Source organism: Varanus komodoensis, unplaced genomic scaffold (genome assembly GCF_004798865.1).
Source record: "Varanus komodoensis strain SLA01 unplaced genomic scaffold, ASM479886v1 scaffold11, whole genome shotgun sequence".
Classification (NCBI taxonomy): Eukaryota; Metazoa; Chordata; class Lepidosauria; order Squamata; family Varanidae; genus Varanus; species Varanus komodoensis.
The window spans coordinates 23,509,407-23,529,163 of record NW_025335317.1 but is presented as its reverse complement, the minus strand read 5'-3'; the positions used below and the strand labels follow the sequence as shown (position 1 = coordinate 23,529,163).

General features: G+C 38.6%; 1 protein-coding gene across 5 annotated transcripts in view; it reads left to right on the top strand.

Annotated features, from left to right (window-relative positions):
• SGMS1 (sphingomyelin synthase 1) overlaps positions 1–19,757 on the top strand; it is an 83,113-nt gene that overhangs the window by 58,561 nt on the left and 4,795 nt on the right. For all 5 annotated transcript variants that reach the window (XM_044420589.1, XM_044420585.1, XM_044420586.1 and 2 more), the window contains 3 exons: positions 8,999–9,845; positions 15,099–15,216; positions 19,302–19,455. In XM_044420589.1, coding sequence (XP_044276524.1) covers positions 9,223–9,845; positions 15,099–15,216; positions 19,302–19,455 — 895 coding nt within the window. In that variant the 5' untranslated portion in view covers positions 8,999–9,222. The remainder of the gene's footprint in view (positions 1–8,998; positions 9,846–15,098; positions 15,217–19,301; positions 19,456–19,757) is intronic.

Below are 19,757 nucleotides of genomic sequence, written 5' to 3'. Positions count from 1 at the left end.
AACAACATAGCCAATGGTGTCAATTTTTTTGGGACACCCTGTATTTATGTGGGAGCTTAGCTTCAGGAAAGTGAGGATGGAGAAAAACAGAAACAGAGCAAGTCAGAAGGGGCTTCCCTGGCCATCTAGTCTGACTTCCGGCACCAGCTGGCTCTGCTAACGACATGCCCACCGTGTGCATTTCCAGCCTATCTTTAAACACCCTCACCAATGGGGGCCTGAACGACCTCTCGTGGAAGCCCATTCCACACCCTCGGGGTCCTAACTGTCAGGAAGTGCTTCCTGGCATCTAAATGGATCCTTGGTTCCCTGAGCTTTGCTTCATTGGAGCATGTCCTGCCTTCCTCTACAGGGGAGAACAGGTCTCCACCCATCTCCATGTGACATCCCCTCACATACCTGTATGTTGCCAACATATCCCCTCTGAGTCTCCTCTTCAGCAAAGAAATTCAGAAAAGTTTTTAGGATGGAGCGCTCTAAAAATGCTTCTTAATATCTTGTTGTCAACACTGGTTCTCTTTTTCAAGTGATGGTTTGATATCCAGGGAAATTTCCTTTAGCTATATCCATACATATGTTACTGCTGTGGCTCTCAAACCAGCTTTTCAGCATCTGTTTGCTCAAGTGCTGCACTGACACTTACTGGAAGTTGTTGAGCTTCACTAACTTACTAGCAGAATGTGGCTTGCTTGAATAAGGCAAAATAGAAGAAGCTTCATTTGAAAAAGGACCTCACGGCCGTGTATTTCTCAATGGGATGGCCAAAGTTGTTCATCTGCATGTAAGCTCATGCCTTCTGTCTGTCCTAGTTGTGGCAGCTCTACTATCCTTTAAGTTATATTCATTCATTCATTCGTTCATTCAAAACATTTATATGGCACCTGACTGTGCCACAGCTCCTCTGGGCTGCTCACAACCGTAAGATAAAATACAGTAAAAACACAATAAAAAATAGAATGCATTAAAATAATAATAAAATGCAACCAAAAAATACAAAAGAAAGGTCTTTAGCATTAGTTATTAAAAAAATTTTTTTTTTACTCCATCCAACAAATTAATGTTACAGGAAAGCACAAGGAAAAACTAGAAGGACCTGAGTTTTTCTGAGAATATCTCCAGTAGTAAAAGAGTAGTAGTGCATAAATAGAAATCTCTGGGGATATGTTTTGGTTGACAATATGACACTGTATTAGTGTTGTTCTAATCATTACATTTTTTATCCTGCCATTCTGGTAGAACAAACCTCTTCTGTGCCATGCAACTTATAATAATGATAAATACTGTAAAATCAACTTGCAGAAACTCTGCAATCATTACAGTGAATAGGGAGGGAGGAAACTGGTAACAGAACATAGTAACCACAGAGGTTTTCAGCCTTTTCAAGAGGGTGTTCAGCCTTTTCAAAAGGTACCCCATGCCTAAATTGGAAACACCCACTCTGAAAGATGCTTGTTTCCAATTTAGGCATGGGGTATCTTTTCTCCGTGGAAACTGGTGCATCAGCCACAACCCTATCTGCATGAGGCAAATTTTACTCCAGTTATTTATGCTATGGTTGTATCCAGACTAGAGCACTGGAAAGCGCTTCAGGGATGGTTCCAAAACTTCAGCCAGTGTAAATAAAACAGCTTAGATGGTAGAGGGTGGAAGAGACTAGGTATTTAGATATTCTACCTATTCTATGCCAGCTTTACTGGCTCCCTGTTGTCTATAGTTAATTCAGAATGTGGGTCTTGATTCTGGGGCAAATTCCATGGAGAACTGCCTGTTCTTGTATGACTCTGTGCAAGCATAAAGATCTGCTGTAAAGTTCTTGTTCATTTGTATGCTACTGACCACAATTAGAATGGAGGACATGAAGGACAGGGCCTTTTTGGCAGTTGTCACAAACAATCCAACAAGGTTCAGATGCTTCATAAAGTAATACAGGACCAGAGGTTCTTTGCTGGGCCAAGGCACTCCATCATCCCCTCCTGGATATAGGTCTGAAAGCCCGAGGAGACGTGTAGGTGCAGGAGGTTGTAAACAAATGAAATTTGTGACCTTCTGCAATGTCATGGAATATGGTGCGCATCAGTTAAGGCATGAGCCCTGTTAGCTTTCAATTTCCTGGCTTTGCGGAGTTTAGAATGATAGAATCAAAAAATAGTAGAGTTGGAAGGCACCAGAGGGCAATTGGGTGTAGGATTCTAAGTCATACTGCTCTAATAGTCAGGAAATTGTTCCTGATATTCAGCCGGAACTTGGCCTCCTGTAACATGAGCTTGTAATTTCATGTTTTGAAATAACCTGAAAGCAGTCACAAAGGAAGGACAAGATCTCTTTTCACTCCTCTCAGAGTGCAGGACATAAAGTAATGAACTCAAGTTGCAGCAAACCAGATTCAGGCTAGATATCAGGAAAAAATTCTTGTTAGACCACTATGACAATGGAACCAATTACCTAGAGAGGTCATGGGATATCTCACGCTGGAGGCATTTGACATGAAACTGGACATTCATCTGAGTGGGATGATGTAACTTGGAGGCCTGCACCAGCAGGGGGTTGGACCTGATGGCATTCTTGGCCCCCTCCGACTCTACTGTTCTGTGATTTTATGAAATCACTAGAAAATTCCATATCTGGTGTGGCTGAAACTCCAATTTTAGCAGTTTATTCAGCCAGTTATCCCTTTTTTAAGCAGACACCCCCCCCCCCCACACACACACAAAGAATCTTGTGGCACCTTGAACAATTGACAAATTTATTTTGGGAAAAGCTTTCATTGACTTTAGCCCACTTCATCAGGTACCTGGAAAAATACGGTGTGTTTCAGATCTACATATAGTCTGTATGGTAGTTGGGTGATAGGTGAAGAGAATTATAAACAGGGAAGTCAGCAGAAAATTACATGCAGAAAGTGTGGATCCCATTAGTAACAGGTCATTCACAGTGTAGTTGTTGCTGATAACAAACATCCTGGACTGAGGTAAGCCAGGATTATTCAGTTTTGAAGAAAAGTCGCCAGCAGATTATCATCTTTAAGGACACCATCTGTTTCCACATTATCTACTCCTGCCTTTGTCTTCTGCTATGGTTGTGTGCATATTTGTTTCTCAACCACACATTCCAGCTTAGCCTTGTTTACATGGGAGTTAACTTTACATTGTGTGGTGAGTCAGGCAAACCAGTGCGCCTCAAAAATGATCACAGGAAAGACTGAATTGTTTTTTTTCACAGTTTAGTCACTACTGGGTACTTTCCCCCATGGCTCCTGATGGCTGCTTCAGTACATTGAGGAAACTGGAGCCTTGAGCTGTTCCATCACTTATAGCATGGTAGTCATAGAGATGAAAATCTACAAGACTGGCAGGTTTTTTTGTCCAGAAGCTGCATTTTCTGGTTATTTTTGACACTGACATTTTTTCATTAGAGTGGTAATGATGACAGGTGCTCATAGAAGTGAATGTAGATATCCAGGTATAAAATAGTTCTCTTAAGTCAAACCAGATGCTGTGTATGCATGTGTGTATGATCCCATAATATTTCAATCTCTGTTACAGTAATCGCCTTTCAAAATAAAGTAGATTTTAATTCTGAATAGGACCTTAAGCCTGTTTTACACAGGCACACAGCTCTATATATAATCACTTAGATATAGATCAGAATAGAGTTCTGATCTTTTCAGGCCTGCATTTGGCCTGAAAAGACTCTTAAGTAGCAAGGCAATGCAGACATTTTGAATGTATATGATGCTCATTGCTGAGATGTCTAGTCATCAAAACTGGGGCAAATTTACCCTCACTTCTAGTCTGCCCTTGTCCTTAATAACAAAATAATCTGTGAATTTGACACACATTATCCCTTTCCTCTCCTCTCCTCTCCCCTCCCCTCCCCTCCCCTAACATGTACATGCCTACACTATTGGCACACCCATCCCCACTACTGTACAAAGGATTCTACGCCCTCACACAGCTCTCCCCCTTTTCCCTTGCTGATCTTAGTCCTCCAGTATAACTCTGTGATGTCACTTCTCTTCCTTTCTCCAAATCCCTCTTCAAAACCCACTCTTCCTGTGAAGCCTTTGACACATCCCTCCACTTCCCATACCCTACTGCAGGGCTGGGACACATGTGGAGGAGGAGGATGTGCCAGGAACAAGAACTTGAACCCTTGGCCAAGCCAGGCTGGGTAGAAGAGGGGACTGCTGCAGCTCACCTTGTTTCATAGTTTCTCTCTCAAGTAACTGCTGAAAAGTGGCAGCAGAAGGAATGTGGGAGAGGACAAAGGCTCTGATGGGCCTCAGGGAAGATCCATAACAAAGGGCTGAATGTGCTCTGTGGGCTGAAACTAAGGCTGCTGCTGCTGCTGCTGGACTCTTCCTCTTCCTCTTCCTCCTCCTCCTCCTCAGGTGCTGTTGAGTGATCTCCAACTTCTGCTGATCCCACTCTCGAAGGCATGTCCTCCACAGTATGCTGTCCTCGGCTCTTGTAAACTCAAGGCTGTGGCTTCTTTATGGAATTGATCCACCTCACATTTTGGTCTTCCTCTTTTTCTTCTGTCTTTGACTTTCCCTAGCATTAGTATCTTCTCCAGGGAGTTTTCCCTTCTTATGATGTGGCAGAAGTACAATAGTCACAAGTTCATCAGTTTTGCCTTGAGGACAAATTCTGGCATGATTTGATCAGGACCCACTTGTTCATTGTTCTAGCAGTTCAGGGTATTTGCAAAGCTCTCCTCCAGCACCTTGTTTCAAGCACATCCAATTTTTTCCTGTAAGTTTTCAATTTCTTCTTCTTCTGCATCTGCTGTTGCAGTGCATATTTGAATATTCATTATTTGATAGAATTCTGATTTATATTATTTGGTCAGACTTTATATGATAGCCTCTCTTCTGCCTGTGCTACTTCTAGCCTGCTTATTACAGCCACTCCGTTTCTTCTGAATTTATCATTTACAGAGTAAAACTATGTACTTGTCTGAATGAAAAAGTCCCATTTCAGTCCAGTTTAGTTTGTTTACATTAAGTATGAATGCATAAACATTCCATTTCTTGCTTTATAGTTTCTAGTTTGCCTTGATTCTCAAGTTCCATGTTCCAATTGTATGTGCTGTGCAGCATCAGACTTTCCTTTCATCTCTCTGCATGTTTGTTGGTCACTAGATTTCCTTTAGGTTTTGATTTAATTGTGTCGCTAGTGACAGTGCTAGTTATACTTGTCCTTGCCTCTTCCCCAGAAAGCTGGTTGAGTGCTTTCTGAGCTTGAAGTCTCCTCTTCTGGCACTATCTCTTGTTTCATTTTGGTTTATTTCATCGTAGGATTTACAAGTAAGAACATTCAGCAGTGGTTTACCATTGCCACCTTCTGGACAGTACCAACCAGAGTTGTCTTTGGTGTTGCTGCCATTGCCTGAGAAATGTCCTCCACAAGGGTTGCCTTCTACTACCACTGCTGCCCAATAGCTACCCTTCACCATTAGAAATGCCCATTTAGCTCTGCTGAAGTGAGTGTTGCTCCTTAAGACAGTGGATACATCTTAGTCTGGTGTCAGCTTTGACTATTCTACCTTGGATGACACTGCTAGGAAACCAGCCTAGTGAAAGTGTCTGGCCTCTTGGCAGCATTGCTCTTGGCTTCTTCCACAATCTGAAAGCCACTCATCACTTTAAGATGTATATCCAAGTGATGGTAACTAAAGTAACTTGGGTAACTAAGCCTAAGTGCATGCAATTGAGATAAATATTCTTTATCATTAGCTCCATTTACACCCTGCCTCCCCCTTCCCCTGTGGTTCCTCCCATGTTTTAAAATCTAGATGGAGGTCTCATTATGGATGAGACCTGCCCACTGGTTCTCTGTAAAGCATCCTGTACGTGGATCATAAGGGCATGACATGACGTGACATGACAGGATCAAACAGCTCACCATGGCTGTTTAACAGAAAGCCTCTTCTGATGATTGTTTAACCTGCACATTAGTTGGCCACTTGGATTCATACATCACACCAAGTCACAGATGGGCAGTGAATATTCAGATCCCAGCTGGTAATGTGGGTTTCTTTGATCTTGTGAACAAGTTGCATGAGCCTGTTTGCACATCATGACATTTTGCCAGGTGCTTGTGGGTGCCATTTTGTGCATATATATACCACAAGCAAAGGCCAACCAGGTACCCCCAGGCACCATACAAAAATGACACCTGCAGATACCTGGCACAGTATGGCAGTTCCCATGGGTAAATGAAGCCACCATGAGTTGTTGTGTTATGCAAATCAGGTCAATAATTAAATAGATATTGATGATCATTCTTGACTTCCTAAAGCAGAATCTGTTATCAGAATCTCTATAAAATTTATGGAGTCAATTTTGGATGATGTATTGGTTCCAAAGTGATCATGCATTCTTTTGATTAGGAACTGCTATCTTATGTAGGGTTATATCCTTGGTTAGACAAATTTATTGTATGTGCTCTTATTCTTAAAAATACAGCATCTAAAATGAAGCTGTATCATTTACCTGAATGGTCATAGAGTTCTAAAGAAGTTGTGTCAAAGTCTGATTGTCCCCATACCTTTGTCTTATAAAGACATGTTTACTAACTTGGTTGTCTCTCTTCCCACTCAGACAACTTATAGAAGCAAGTTTTACTGTTTTTTTTTAAAACCTCCCCCTCCAATGTTTTTGAAAAGTCTAGTGAAGCACTGTAACCTTTTCAGCCTATAATCATTAAGCAGGAAGTTCATACTTGCTTTGGAATAGGTCTTTAAATTCATCTGGAGAAACTGGAAGTGTTCATCTGGCGGTTTACTGTTCAGTACTACCTGTCTCCCACTTGGCTGCAAAAGCGATTAATAGGGCAGCAATGTCTGCCAGACAACTTAGAAAAATATTAAATATTAAAAATATCTCCTCAGCCAGAAAATCAGTCTCATCTATTTCCTTATTGAGTCTACCTGCAACCCTATTGCAGGACTGCTAAAGTAGTGCCAAAGGATGTCACTTTAGTAATAAATTACACTTCAGCGGTAAGTGTAACTTTTCTAGTTTTCATCTGGCATGGTGTTTTAAATGGGATAGACACCCACATGAAACTGAACACACCCCTGAGAAATGGTTAGAAATCTGCTGTAGTACAAAGAATCCCACCAAAGGGGTTGCATGTGCGTATGCTGGGATTTCGCACCCCCACTTCCTCACTAGGCTCCTGAACTTGCTTTTTCAGAACTAAGTTTTTGGAGTGACTTTTGTCACAATTTGGGGGCCTGGGTTACAGGAAAGAGATGTTTAGAAGCCTCACAGTGTACATAGTGTTCACTGGAGAACGCTGTGCAAATGGGCACCAAGAAGAGGAAGCACTCACGACATCTTTTCATGTGGGAATGACAGAGGCCTATTTCAAATTACTCTTGAAGCCTCATTCTCTGGTTCCTGGGAGATCTTGTTAAACAACAATCAGATGTCTTAGGGTTTTTATATGCAGTCCACATATTTTCAAGCTCTTCACTCTTATTATTAGTGCTATAACTTACTTTAATCCTGACTTTTGGTCTCATTGATTTTAAAGGCACTAAGTGTGATGTGTCTTAATCCTAAATACGTTCACTTGAAAGTATGTTCACGTATATTGAGCTGGATAGAATTCATTTTCAAGATAAGCACTTCAGGGTACACTTGCAGTCCAGGGTACACTTGCTTAGTTTCCTAGTTCTCCACATTGCATCCCATTGGTATGCCTTGCGTGTTGAACCCATTTTTTATATAAATGGATCTTTTTTGAACTTTGGAAGCCACAAAGACATTGACACGAGTGACTGCTTTATCTTCTATGTTTTAATTGATTTAGGATTTTCCTGGGAAGTGTCCATATATGGATTTAGTGAAGAAACCTTCCTACTAACAGTTTCATGTAACAGAGTGGCAGACAGTCACAGTGCAGCTGTAGTTTTGCCTCTAATTCCTTGTCTTGTCAAACTCCATTCACATTATTTTCCATTCAGATTCAATTTTTAATCATAGTATGCCCCAACACTCAGCTATTTCCAAGCAGTGATGTGTCCATTAAAGTATTGTTTATGTTAATATTTATATTGAAGAGAAATGTAATATGGGCATATTGCTTATAAGAAACAAGAATTTCTTGTAACTAGAATCTGGTTTAACTGTGTCTCTGATGTAATCATGTGCCCTTCCCAGATGTGTTTTTTATCCTTTGTGAGTGTATTAACAATGTTAGATTGGTATTTTTATGGATTTTAAACAAGGCTGAAGAGTACACTGAATACCTGACAGCCATTCTGTACATTTGGCCACATTCTGGAGCTTTCCATTGCTTTCAAATGGGAAGAGCTAAATAAAGAATTCTATTCTTTTTATTTCTTTTCCTTGGCATACATTGCCATCATGTTTGCAACATTTTCCTTGTGCCAAAAGACTAGCTGGCTTGAGTACAATAAAACCATTTAATATTGATCTTGAAGCAGCGGGGGTAGAAACGGCCAGTTACACAGTTGTGCTGAGCAGCACCTTTGTGTGACAAGAAAGAGCCGTCTTTAATCTGTTTGTTTTTATGAATGTGGAAATGAGCCCCAATATCAGACAGGACTGGCCATACAGTGGAACAGCGGTAATAAATGCTGAAGGCAGTGATGTCTCCATCTTCAGCCTGGACTTCAGTGATAGCAGTGTTTGCTTATTGCTGGGCTATCTGCCTTGCCTACATATCACAGATGGCACCATTGAGAGAGGCCCTGGGTGAGCAGTCCCAGAGGCAAACCTAATCAGGCTGCACACTTGTGCATGCATTGCTCTGCTCATGTGGGGCACACTGGGTTCCCTGTTGCTGCACTGTAGCAGATGTTTGAATGGGCAGTGAGCAGGCATCACTGAGGTGTGCCAAATGCATCTGGTTGCACCAGAGCAAATACTGCCTGCAGAGGGGGCCTCCTACAGAAATTGATCAATGTGTTAATACCAGTGTTTGAAGTCCTAACTACATCTCTTTTCTTCTCTTAACTTTAGAAAGGTAGCTGCAGATGCAACATGAAGTGAACACTTTCTACCTGGTAAATGACGATATTTGCACCAAACAATTTGAAGCTGATCTGCATCAACCTGCAAAACTGGTTTCTGTTGTGATTTAGACAGGATGAGCAAGCTGAAGAGAGGCTTCCTGTACTGCAAAAATACTGATAGCTCTCCGGCTCAAAGGGAAAATTAAGAGTACATGCCAGTGTTTTGTTGACATGAAAGAAGTCGTGCACTGGTCACCTAAGGAGGTGGCAGATTGGTTGCTGGAGATTGCTATGCCAGAATACTGTGAGCCACTGGAACATTTCACTGGACGGGACTTGATCAATCTAACAAAGGAGAATTTTGAGAAGCCCCCTTTGTCACGTGTGTCTTCGGACAATGGTCACCGACTACTGTACATGATAGAAACTTTAAAAATGGAGCACCACATTGAGGCACATAAAAATGGGCATGCCAATGGCCACTTGATCATCAGTACAGAGGCCCCCACTAGTGAAAATGGTTTCAGTGACAAAACAAAACCCAATGGGATGCCAAATGGTTTTAGGAAGGAAATGATAAAAATCCCCATGCCAGAGCCAGAGCGTTCCCAGTACCCCATGGAATGGAAGAAGACATTTCTGGCATTTCTTTATGCACTTTGCTGTTTAGTCTTTACAACAGTGACAATCTCAGTTGTCCATGAACGTGTGCCTCCCAAGGAGGTGGAACCACCCCTACCAGATGCTTTCTTTGATCACTTTAGCCGAGTGCAATGGGCCTTTTCTATCTGTGAAATTAATGGGCTGATCCTTGTAGGACTCTGGTTCATTCAGTGGCTGCTCTTGAAGTACAAGTAAGTAAACTTATATTTATCTTTTGGTCACATTTCTGTCCATTTTAGCAACTAATTCATTTTATTTTTATGTATTTCATTTTTAATAGGCAGATTATAAAATATTGCTTTCTTCTTAAAACAACTATTTGTGGGTTGTATCAAATTTAATTCTACTCAGATTAGATTTTCAGATTGAAATGAAAAGTTAACATAAGATTCAACCCTTTGGGTTTATTTTTTCACATATGGAGACCAAAAAGAACATTTAATGTATTGAAAGAATGGGAAAAACATTGAAGATTGTGTCGTGGAATGTAAATGGCTTGGGAGAAAGATATAAACAAGCCAGAATTGAAAAATCTTTATATAAATAAAAAGCAGATATTATATTTTTACAAGAAACACATCAAAAGGAAGATGGTGTAAGTGAATTAAAATTATATTGGGCAGACGTATACAAAAAATCATATGGTACTTCTAAAGCAAGAGGTGTTGCAATTATTTTTGCCAAAAGATGTGAATTTAAAATAAAAGTTATAAAAAGAAACCACTTGGGGAGATTTCTCATAATACAAGGTCTAATTTATGGACAAGAAGTGATGTTAGCTAATATATACGTCCCTAATACAAATCAAAGAGAGTTTTATGGCAAGATATATAAAGAAATAGAAGAATTAAAAAGAGGATATGTGATAATGGTGGGTGATTATAGTATGGTTATGGACAAAGAAAAAGATAAATCTAACCCATCAAAGACATAAAATATAAAAATACAGATTTAAGTAGATTTATTAATGAAAACAGATTTAAAGATGTTTGGAGAGAGTTAAATGGGAATCAGAAATGATATACATTTTATTCAAATAGACCAAAACATTTCACAAGAATAGGTTATATATTTGTAACATCAGAAATATTTTCCAAGATAGTCAATGCAGATATAAAAGTAATTAAAATATCAGATCATGCAATGATAACAGCGGAAATGGAATAAAATGTGATTATAGACAGGCAAATAGATGGAGGATAGATTTAAGGATTTTTAAAAATGAGAAGATTTTATTAAAAATGGAAAAAGAATTAAATATAAGAAATGAAAAAGGAGGTAGTAATACAAGTGTAACATGGGATACAATGAAAGCAGTGATAAGAGGGCTAGGAATAAAATATTCATATGATTTGGAAAAGAAAAAAACAAAAAAGAGCAACATAGAATGAGACTAGAAGAAACAAAGAATTATAGAAAAATAAATTAAAAGTAGAGAAAACAAAATTATGTTAGAATTAGCAGCAAAAAGAAAAGAAATACAAATTATTGAAATAGAACAAGTTCAAAGAAATCTAATTTACTTGAAAAGGGGATTTTATGAAATTCCCTAGTAATAAAAATTCCAAAATGCTGGCCAGATCCATACAAGTAAAAAAAGCAAATAATAATAATAATAATTGGAGTAATAAAGAATGAAAAAGGGGAAAGATGTAATAAGGCGAAAGAAAAACGTTTAATTTTTCAAAGGTTTTTTTGACAAATTATATAATGGAAATGAAATAGATTTGAATGAAAGCCAAAAATATATAGAAAAGAATTAAAAGTGTAAAATCTGAGAAGGGGATAAAGAAATCATGGAAACTAAAATAGAAGAAGAGATAAGAAAAATTATGAAAAGTTAAAGAAGGATATAAAAGATAATAGGAAAAGGTAAAATTATCATAGTTTGGAAGAATAGCAGTAACAAAAATGAAAATTCTGCCAAAGATTAATTTTTTGTTTTGGATGATCCCAATCAGGTTTTATGATCAAGAATTAAAGGAAATACAGAAATTATTGGAGGTCTATTGTAATGGAGGGAAGAGAGCAAGAGTAAGTAAAGTATTATGGTATGAATCACCAAAAAACGGAGGACTGGGCATTCCAGATGTTAAAAAGTATTGGGTTGCAAACCAATTAAAGATAGTTCCAGATATTATAGCCCAAAATAAAGAATTAATATGGAGCGATATTGAATTAAAAAAAATTAAGGAAAATAGGCGATCGTTTAGAGTCATTTTAGTTTTAAAAGGATATTAAAAAAATTATTAAGAAAATTCAAAATCCCTTTTTAAAAAATACAATGGTAGTATGGGAAAAATGGAGGCAACAGAAAGTATGGGAAAAATGGAGGCAACAGAAATCCTGGGAATTTTTCCATTCACACCAGTGGTTGAAATGGAGAAATTCCCAAAAATAGAATTAAAGGATTGGATTAATAAATTAAAAAATAAGCATATATATAAATGGGAAGATTGGAAAAATAAGATAAAAATATAATACAATTAAGGAGTATATTGCCAGAGGTTAAATTAAATTGGTTAAATTTAATTCAATTAGAAAAATGGATAAAGATGGAGGACAAATTTAAAGAGGAAGAAAGACAATTAACAAAATTTGAAATGATTGTAAAAGAATGTAAGACTGAGGAAGAATATTTATTTATTTATTTATTTATTTATTTATTTATTTATTTATTTATTTAGGGAACTTCTATGCTGCCCCATTCGCCAAAGCCTCGGGGTGGCTCACAAACATAAATAAATAACATCATATAAAACAATATAATTTAACAGTATAAATTAAGTTTTCCTGGCCAAAGAATAAAATAAATAAATAAATAATATTAACAATTAAAATAACGTTTAAATAAAAAGGTCTTTGCCTGGCGCCGAAAAGCAAATAACGATGGCGCCAGGCGGACCTCTCTGGGAAGGTCCCACAAGAATACACAAGGAAGAATTGCCAAAATCTACAGGATATTAATGGAGTTAGGGGATCAGACAAAAAGTTAAAAATCAGTTTGGGAAATGGATGTAGGTGAGATAAAAGACAAGGATTGGAAGAATATTTGGAATAGAAGAATATATAAGAATATGTCAGTTAGAATTAAAGAGCATGGATACAAGGTGATATGGAGATGGTATTTAATATCAGTTAAGTTAAATCAAATTGATGATAAATATTCTAATATATGTTGGAGATGTGGTAAAGAGATTGGAACTTATAAACATATGTGGTGGGATTGTGAAAATATACAAAGATTTGGATTATGGTATTTAAGGAAATTGGAGAAATTTTAGATACAGATTTAGAAATGTCACCAAGAATGGTGTTATTACTGTTGATAGAAAAACAAGATACAAATAAAGCTAAGAAAGAATTGATTGTAAGTATGATAATGGCAGTTAGGCTAGTGATTGTTAAATATTGGAAACAGAATTGGGTTTTACAAAGGCATGAATGGTATAATGAAATATGGAATATGGTAATTAATGATAAACTGACAACAGAAATAAAAATTAAAAAGGGTTAATGAAAGCAAATGAATATAATGAAATTTGGGAAGATTTTGTAAAAGCAGTACTGATAGAAGGCAAAGGCCAACCCAATCAAAATTATATCAATTTCTGGAGGGGATGTGGGTATAATTGAAGTATATATTATTAATTGTTATAGTATGTGTATGATGGTAGTATTGGTCTCCAGGGTAGTGGGTGCACTCTTTCATTTATTCTTTTTTAATTATTGTGTTTCTGTTACGTTATATTATTATTGTTGTGATTGTATTTATGTTTTTTTTTTTCTGTCTAAAAAAAGTTAAAAGGGAGGGGGAGATTCAACCCTTTGTTTAAACTTTTTATATACTGTCCTTCATTAAAAAAAAAATCTCAAGATTTTTTTGTTTAGTCGCAGAGTCGTGCTGATACCAATTTACAATTAAAAAACCAGTTAAATGAAAAGGTCTTGACCTGGTGGATCTCTCTGGGGAGCAAGGTCCATAATGGAAGCGCTGTAGCAGAACAGGCCTTCCTCCTCATACTTGCCCTCCTCATCACTTTTTGGAGGAGGACCTCTGCAGATGATCTTAAGGTTTGGGCAGGCTGATACGGAAGGAGATTGTCCCTTAGATAGCCAGACCCTAAACCATTTAGGGCTTTGTCCATGGGGTCGTGATGGGTCATGCATGAGTTTGCAACAAACAACAACAATGTCATCATTAGCACCTTATGTGAGCATCATTTTTTCAGTGATCTTCTCCCAAATATGATTCAGCTTGCCCAGATCCAACTCATCCTTGGGAATTACTCCTTTTTACTTCCCTAGATGTATTTATTTTTTAAATTCTTTACAGGCTTTTAAAAAGCCTGATTGTTATGAATTTTATTGGTGGGTTGGGGGAGAATTATAACAACACTTGGTTACCAATGCTTCTGTTCTTAATCTGGAACCTTGTCTTCTGAGAGTGCAAATTAAATCAAAACATATTTTCCTAATGTATGTGAAGGAGGAAGTAACATTTAATATTTAAGATTGTTTGCCTGATGTTTCAGACTAGTTAGGATAGATATTAGGAGACCTAGAATGAAGTCATACAATTTACTGGTCACCTACTCTTAATACTGAGTATGTCATGAAAGAATAAGGGAAGTGCCAATCAGTAAGACAGTGGGTAGTATCTGATACTGCTGCTTGCTTATACTATTGACATAGTACCAGCTTACACTGGATATTACGCTAGAGTCTGCTTCTGCTATGTCAATGGGTAATGGGAGCATGCATTGGATGTGACCCTATATATTTTTATTTTCTCCCATGACATGAACACGTTCTTTTACATTCTGTCAGAAAAAGTGAAAGTTCTGTAAGATGTCTGATAATATTAGTGTCAGAATAGGAGCAGATTTTGTCATGATATAATTAGTCCTGCTTAATATTTTCAGCCTCTTTCTGCCCTAGAAATAAATGGTTCCCATTGTACTGGAGAAATGAAAACTTTCTGAGAAGGAATGAATGATAGCTATTCACTTATATAAGTAAAAGTAAAGCTTTATTCAGAGGCCTCATCAGAGAGGGGGCTGTAGTTGCTCTCTACCTCTTAAATCAGTGTCTAGAATGAGAGCCAGGAAGGTCTCATTCCAGATTGCAGGGCATACCTTGTCCTGGAGTCTGCTCCTGCTGGCATAGCTCTGTCTGGTATTCTGTTCTCCAATGTCTAGGGAGGGAAAGAGACTGGCTTTCACATATACCAGTGGTCTCAAGGGTCTGGTATTCTGTTCATAGGATTAACACTGACACTGTCATTTTGAACATCTTGGTCTGTTTGGTTTCCTTTAGGTGGGAATGACTTGTTAAATAAAAAAAAGGATAATATAGTGTCCTAGAACACATAGGTGGGCATCTAGAGTCACACTCATTTTATCTTAAAACACATTTTCCCCTCCCCTTTTTTTCCCCTCCAGGTCTATTATAATCAGAAGATTTTTTTGCATAGTTGGCACACTGTACTTGTATCGGTGTATTACAATGTATGTAACTACACTCCCAGTACCTGGCATGCATTTCAACTGCTCTCCAAAGGTAATTATTTTTCCTATTCCTATCATCATCTGACATCCTTTTCTCTACCCTTGCCCTGTCCTGAGCTGTTCCAGTATTATGAACAGTTTAGTCAGAGTGACTTAAGAATTGCTTTCCAAGGCAAAGTGGCAAAAATTCTATCACAGAATTGCCTGTTGCTCTCAACCTTAGTGTTAGTTAATGAACAGGGTCACAGAATTGAATTGAGTGGCACCAGTAAAACTCCGGTTCACTGAACAATCTAACAGAAGATCGTGTAAAGTCTTTCAGTCTGAAAGCAGTCTGATAACAGTGGAATCAGTCTCATGTCCCCTCCAGCCTTGCTAACAGGAGATCATAGCCACGCCAGACTCATCTGCATGACATGTCAGCTCCTGTGGTGCAGATTAGGGACTAGCCCAAGGACTGATTTCAGTTTTGGAGAAGATATTTTGAAACACATTCCATTAGTGGGCTGGGGGTAAAAGAAAAGGGGTGGGGTCAAAATACCAGTATATCTTAATACAATTTTCTTACTACAACTAAATACTTCTTAGGAGAAGTATTTCAACCTTTTAGATGTGGGCAGGGCAGGGAGATGCACAAAATCTGAGAAACTTCTAAATGATTGGAGGTTAGAAGGAAAGGGAGCTCAAGGGGAAGGGAGTCCTGCCCTTCTGTGGAACTCAGGTAAGCTGGATTTGACCTACAGACCAAAGTTTCTGTGCCTTTAGTATAAACAAGAGTCTAGCATTGCTATATTTGAAAAGAATGGAACCAAGAGCTTTTTGCTATGGTTTGACATGTTCAAAACTACTGAAAGTTAGCCCAACAGGGCTGTATTACTGTTAATTGGTAAATTAACAGACTGGTGTCTGACCAGAAGCATGTATACTACCTATGCTCTGTGAACAGGCCAAAACATGGACCAGAAAGCTAGAAAAAAGGTATTCCTGTCCCTGAGAGACATCTATCACCAGCTGCTCTGTAGGAAGAGAAGAGCAAGGGACACAGTTCAAGGCTTGCTCCTGCTAGAGTGCCCCCTGGAGTACCGCCGATTGCCATTTGGGAAAGGTTCACGGAGAGGTGGGGAGGGAGCTAAGAATATCTCAGCACCTACTTCATCCCCCAGACTGGCTCCTCTTCCCTCCAAACCATGAGTCATCGGTTGTGGTCCTGTGTGTGTTGATTTATGATTCATTATGCTTTTTAAAAAATCTATTTTTACACTGCCATAGAAAGATTTGTATCCTGAAACATGGTACTGAAATAGTTAAATGGCAACAACAACAACAACATGTGCAATTCAGGGAGACCAGCAGTTGAGTTATAATCATCTGGTTGCCTTCTCTAAAAAGAACATAAACAATTGGATAGTAATTGACAGAGTTATTGTGGCAATCAGTCTGGATGGTTACTTTCCTATTATGTAGAGGGAGGTCTCCTCCGCCTGCTGCTGATTTTTGCAAAGCTGGAGAGACCAGAATCTGAAGTAGCGAGCAACCATTACAAGGCATTATTATTGACATCTCTGGCATGGACCCTGTTCTACCTGTAGCATCCTAGATGCTACAAATGCAAGCAAGGTTTTCTGCACAGTATCTCACAAACATGTCATAGCTTTGCCACTGTAATAGGATGAGCCTAAAGATTCCATTTGCAGTTCAGTTTCTTTGCTATATGATAGTGAGCAGACACAGTGGCGGCAAAGAATAATAGCCTTCATTATTGCTATAATGGGCTATTTTCTCAGACAGTCTCTGTTACATGTGTAGTCAGAGTTTTATAAATCTTGTGGCTCCTAATTTTCCACCTAACCAAAGGGAGAAGACAGGGGAAGGGACATTTAAGAGTCGCAGTGGCAGTTACTCCAGTAACTGGCCACTTTACATCCCAAAGTAGCTTTTGGCATCAAGAGACAAACACTGCAGGAAGTTCTGGCAACCATTTGCGTTCATGCTAATTCAAAAGAGAATGTTTCTTGTGGAACTAGTGTGCAGAGGGGTCGGGAGAGAGACCCAAGGTGCTTAATTTTGCAGCATCCGTGCAGCTGCACTATGAGATGGTGCACAGGTAGTGAGTGGCCCATGTCTAGCCGGCTTGACCTCTTTTGTGAAGCCCTGCTGCCTCGGTTGGAACAATTTGAAGTCACAATATTTGTGGGGAAGTAGCTCTTCCATTGTTGCTATTGGTTTCTTGACTACATTCCAGCACTTGTGTATTATAGATGGAAAGTACAAAATGGAATGTAAAACATCTGTTCTTCTACAAAGAATCCCTATCCCTTTTTTGATGACTCCACAATATGCTACTAGTGCTTATAAACCATTCTGTATTGTGCAGAGGAATAAGCAAAAGCAGAACAGATTTTCTCCAAAGTAGTGAACATTGTTGAACGTTAGTCTTTCTCCTCTCCCCAGAAATCCAGGTTTTAAATGTTTCTTAATCACGCTAATGTTATTAGCTCTGATAGCCGTGACATTGTCTTCTGTAAAATATCATCATAGACATGACTGTAAGATAGAGCTGAGTTGAGGCACCTGAAAATTATCTAGTTTTGTGGTTACAAAGGAAGGTTTTTTGCTTTGTCTTTAAAGTTACAACAGTGAGAATTGCAATTTCAGAAGCCCAAACAAATCCCAAATGCATTGTAAAGAGCAAACTCATGATTCTTAGTCCAAATAGCTGAAGTTTAGTAGATCAGTCCCTGATATGTGGACTTCGGGAGTTAACCCAACCCTGAAAGCTTGTGGTCACATCAGATCTCTGAATATCTCAGCTGATAACTGAGGAACTACAGTGTATTGCACTTCCCTTACCAATCCTGTATCATATTTTGTAATTCTCACTTGCTGTATAACTGCTCTGTCCATATGTAAGGAAATTTCATTGCTCAGATGTAGGCAATTTATATTGAGATGTCAGATGAGTGGCACTGTTCCTTAGAACTTCCAAAACTGACCAAAACTTCTACAGGGGCTAGTGAACTACTGATGTTTGAAGCCATAGAAGCCAAATAACTATGGAACATACTATAATGACCCCCTTCCCTTCTCTCTGACTAAGGAGCTGAATCCAAGAGGGTGCTTACATCAGCATGAGTTTCTTTATGTCCTGCCAATCACCATCCACAAGTGAGATCCATCCCTTGTAGAAGGAAGATTAAGAGTTTTCACTAGTTTCAGGTCTTCTGGGAAGTGCTAAAACGCTGCTATGCAAACAGTGGTTCCTGCTCACACAATGGAATTGGCAGGACACACCACTTGCTTAATAGAAGCAGCAGGGCATGAAAGAATTGGCAAGAATCCAAGAGCCTCATTAGAGTCTTCCCAGTACGTCTCCACCACATCCAAGTCCATTGTGGCCTTGACAGTTGATAATTTCTTCATTGTGTAAAGTCAGAATGTGGGCAAAACTGCATGTGTGAATGAGAAATTTTCTTTCTATATCTGGCCTGGAATTCAGGATGCATTTAGGGTTTAGCATCCAAAAAGGATCATACACATTTCAACCATTTCTAATTTCTTTAAATAAATCAATATGCTGCGGTAAGGTGAGCCTTACCTTACCTTACCTTACCTTATCTTGGAGGATGGGAATCGCACATGAGGAGGATAACGTACCACACTGCATGATGTATGTTAGTTAATGTGAGATTTTATGGTAAAATACTTTGCTCCTACCTCTCTCTTGAAAAATACATTATAGGATACAAATATTGAATGACAAAATGATTCAGATTTATTGGGATAATCTGGGTAATAAAAGAAAGCAAAAGATTATGCTAAGCAAGTTACTTGCTTTGGCTTCTCTGTTTGTATCTGCAATGATTTCAATAAAAACGAATGAGTAAGGTGATGATATTTAGGCTAATAATCCTTCCCATGACTGTGGAGTAGTCTATTTAGGGCTGTGCATGTTTTTTTTAAAGAAAAATAGTATTTTTAATTGACTGCTGCAAGGAAGAATTGTTAGTAGCTAATAAGATTTCCCCCAGTGCCATGTTCTGAAAGGAAGTGTTTTTCATAAGATAACTCAAGCCTTTTGTACTCCAATGCGAAGTCATGTCCCGATTTCTCTTCCCTCCCCTCTTCTGTTTCCATCAGCTCTTTGGAGACTGGGAATCGCACATGAGGAGGATAATGAAGCTCCTTGCCGGAGGCGGACTCTCTATCACAGGGGCACATGATATGTGTGGTGACTACCTGTACAGTGGCCACACCGTGATGTTAACACTTACATACTTATTTATCAAAGAGTGTAAGTACTCTGTACTTTCTCTGTACCACACTGCATGATGTGTGTTAGTTCATGTGAGACTTCATGGTAAAATACTTTGCTCCTACCCCTCTCTTGAAAAATACACTGTAGGATATAAATATTGAATGACAAAATGAACTCATACCTATTGGTGACAACTCTTTTTGCTTCCTGGTTTTCTAAGAAAACTGTACAGGGTTATCTATTTGAGCCTTTTTCTAACCCACAAACATTACTTCTCCACTCTGTTGTCATGCTGTAAATGTTACGATGTGGTCAGCACCGCTAGTGAGAAGCAACCT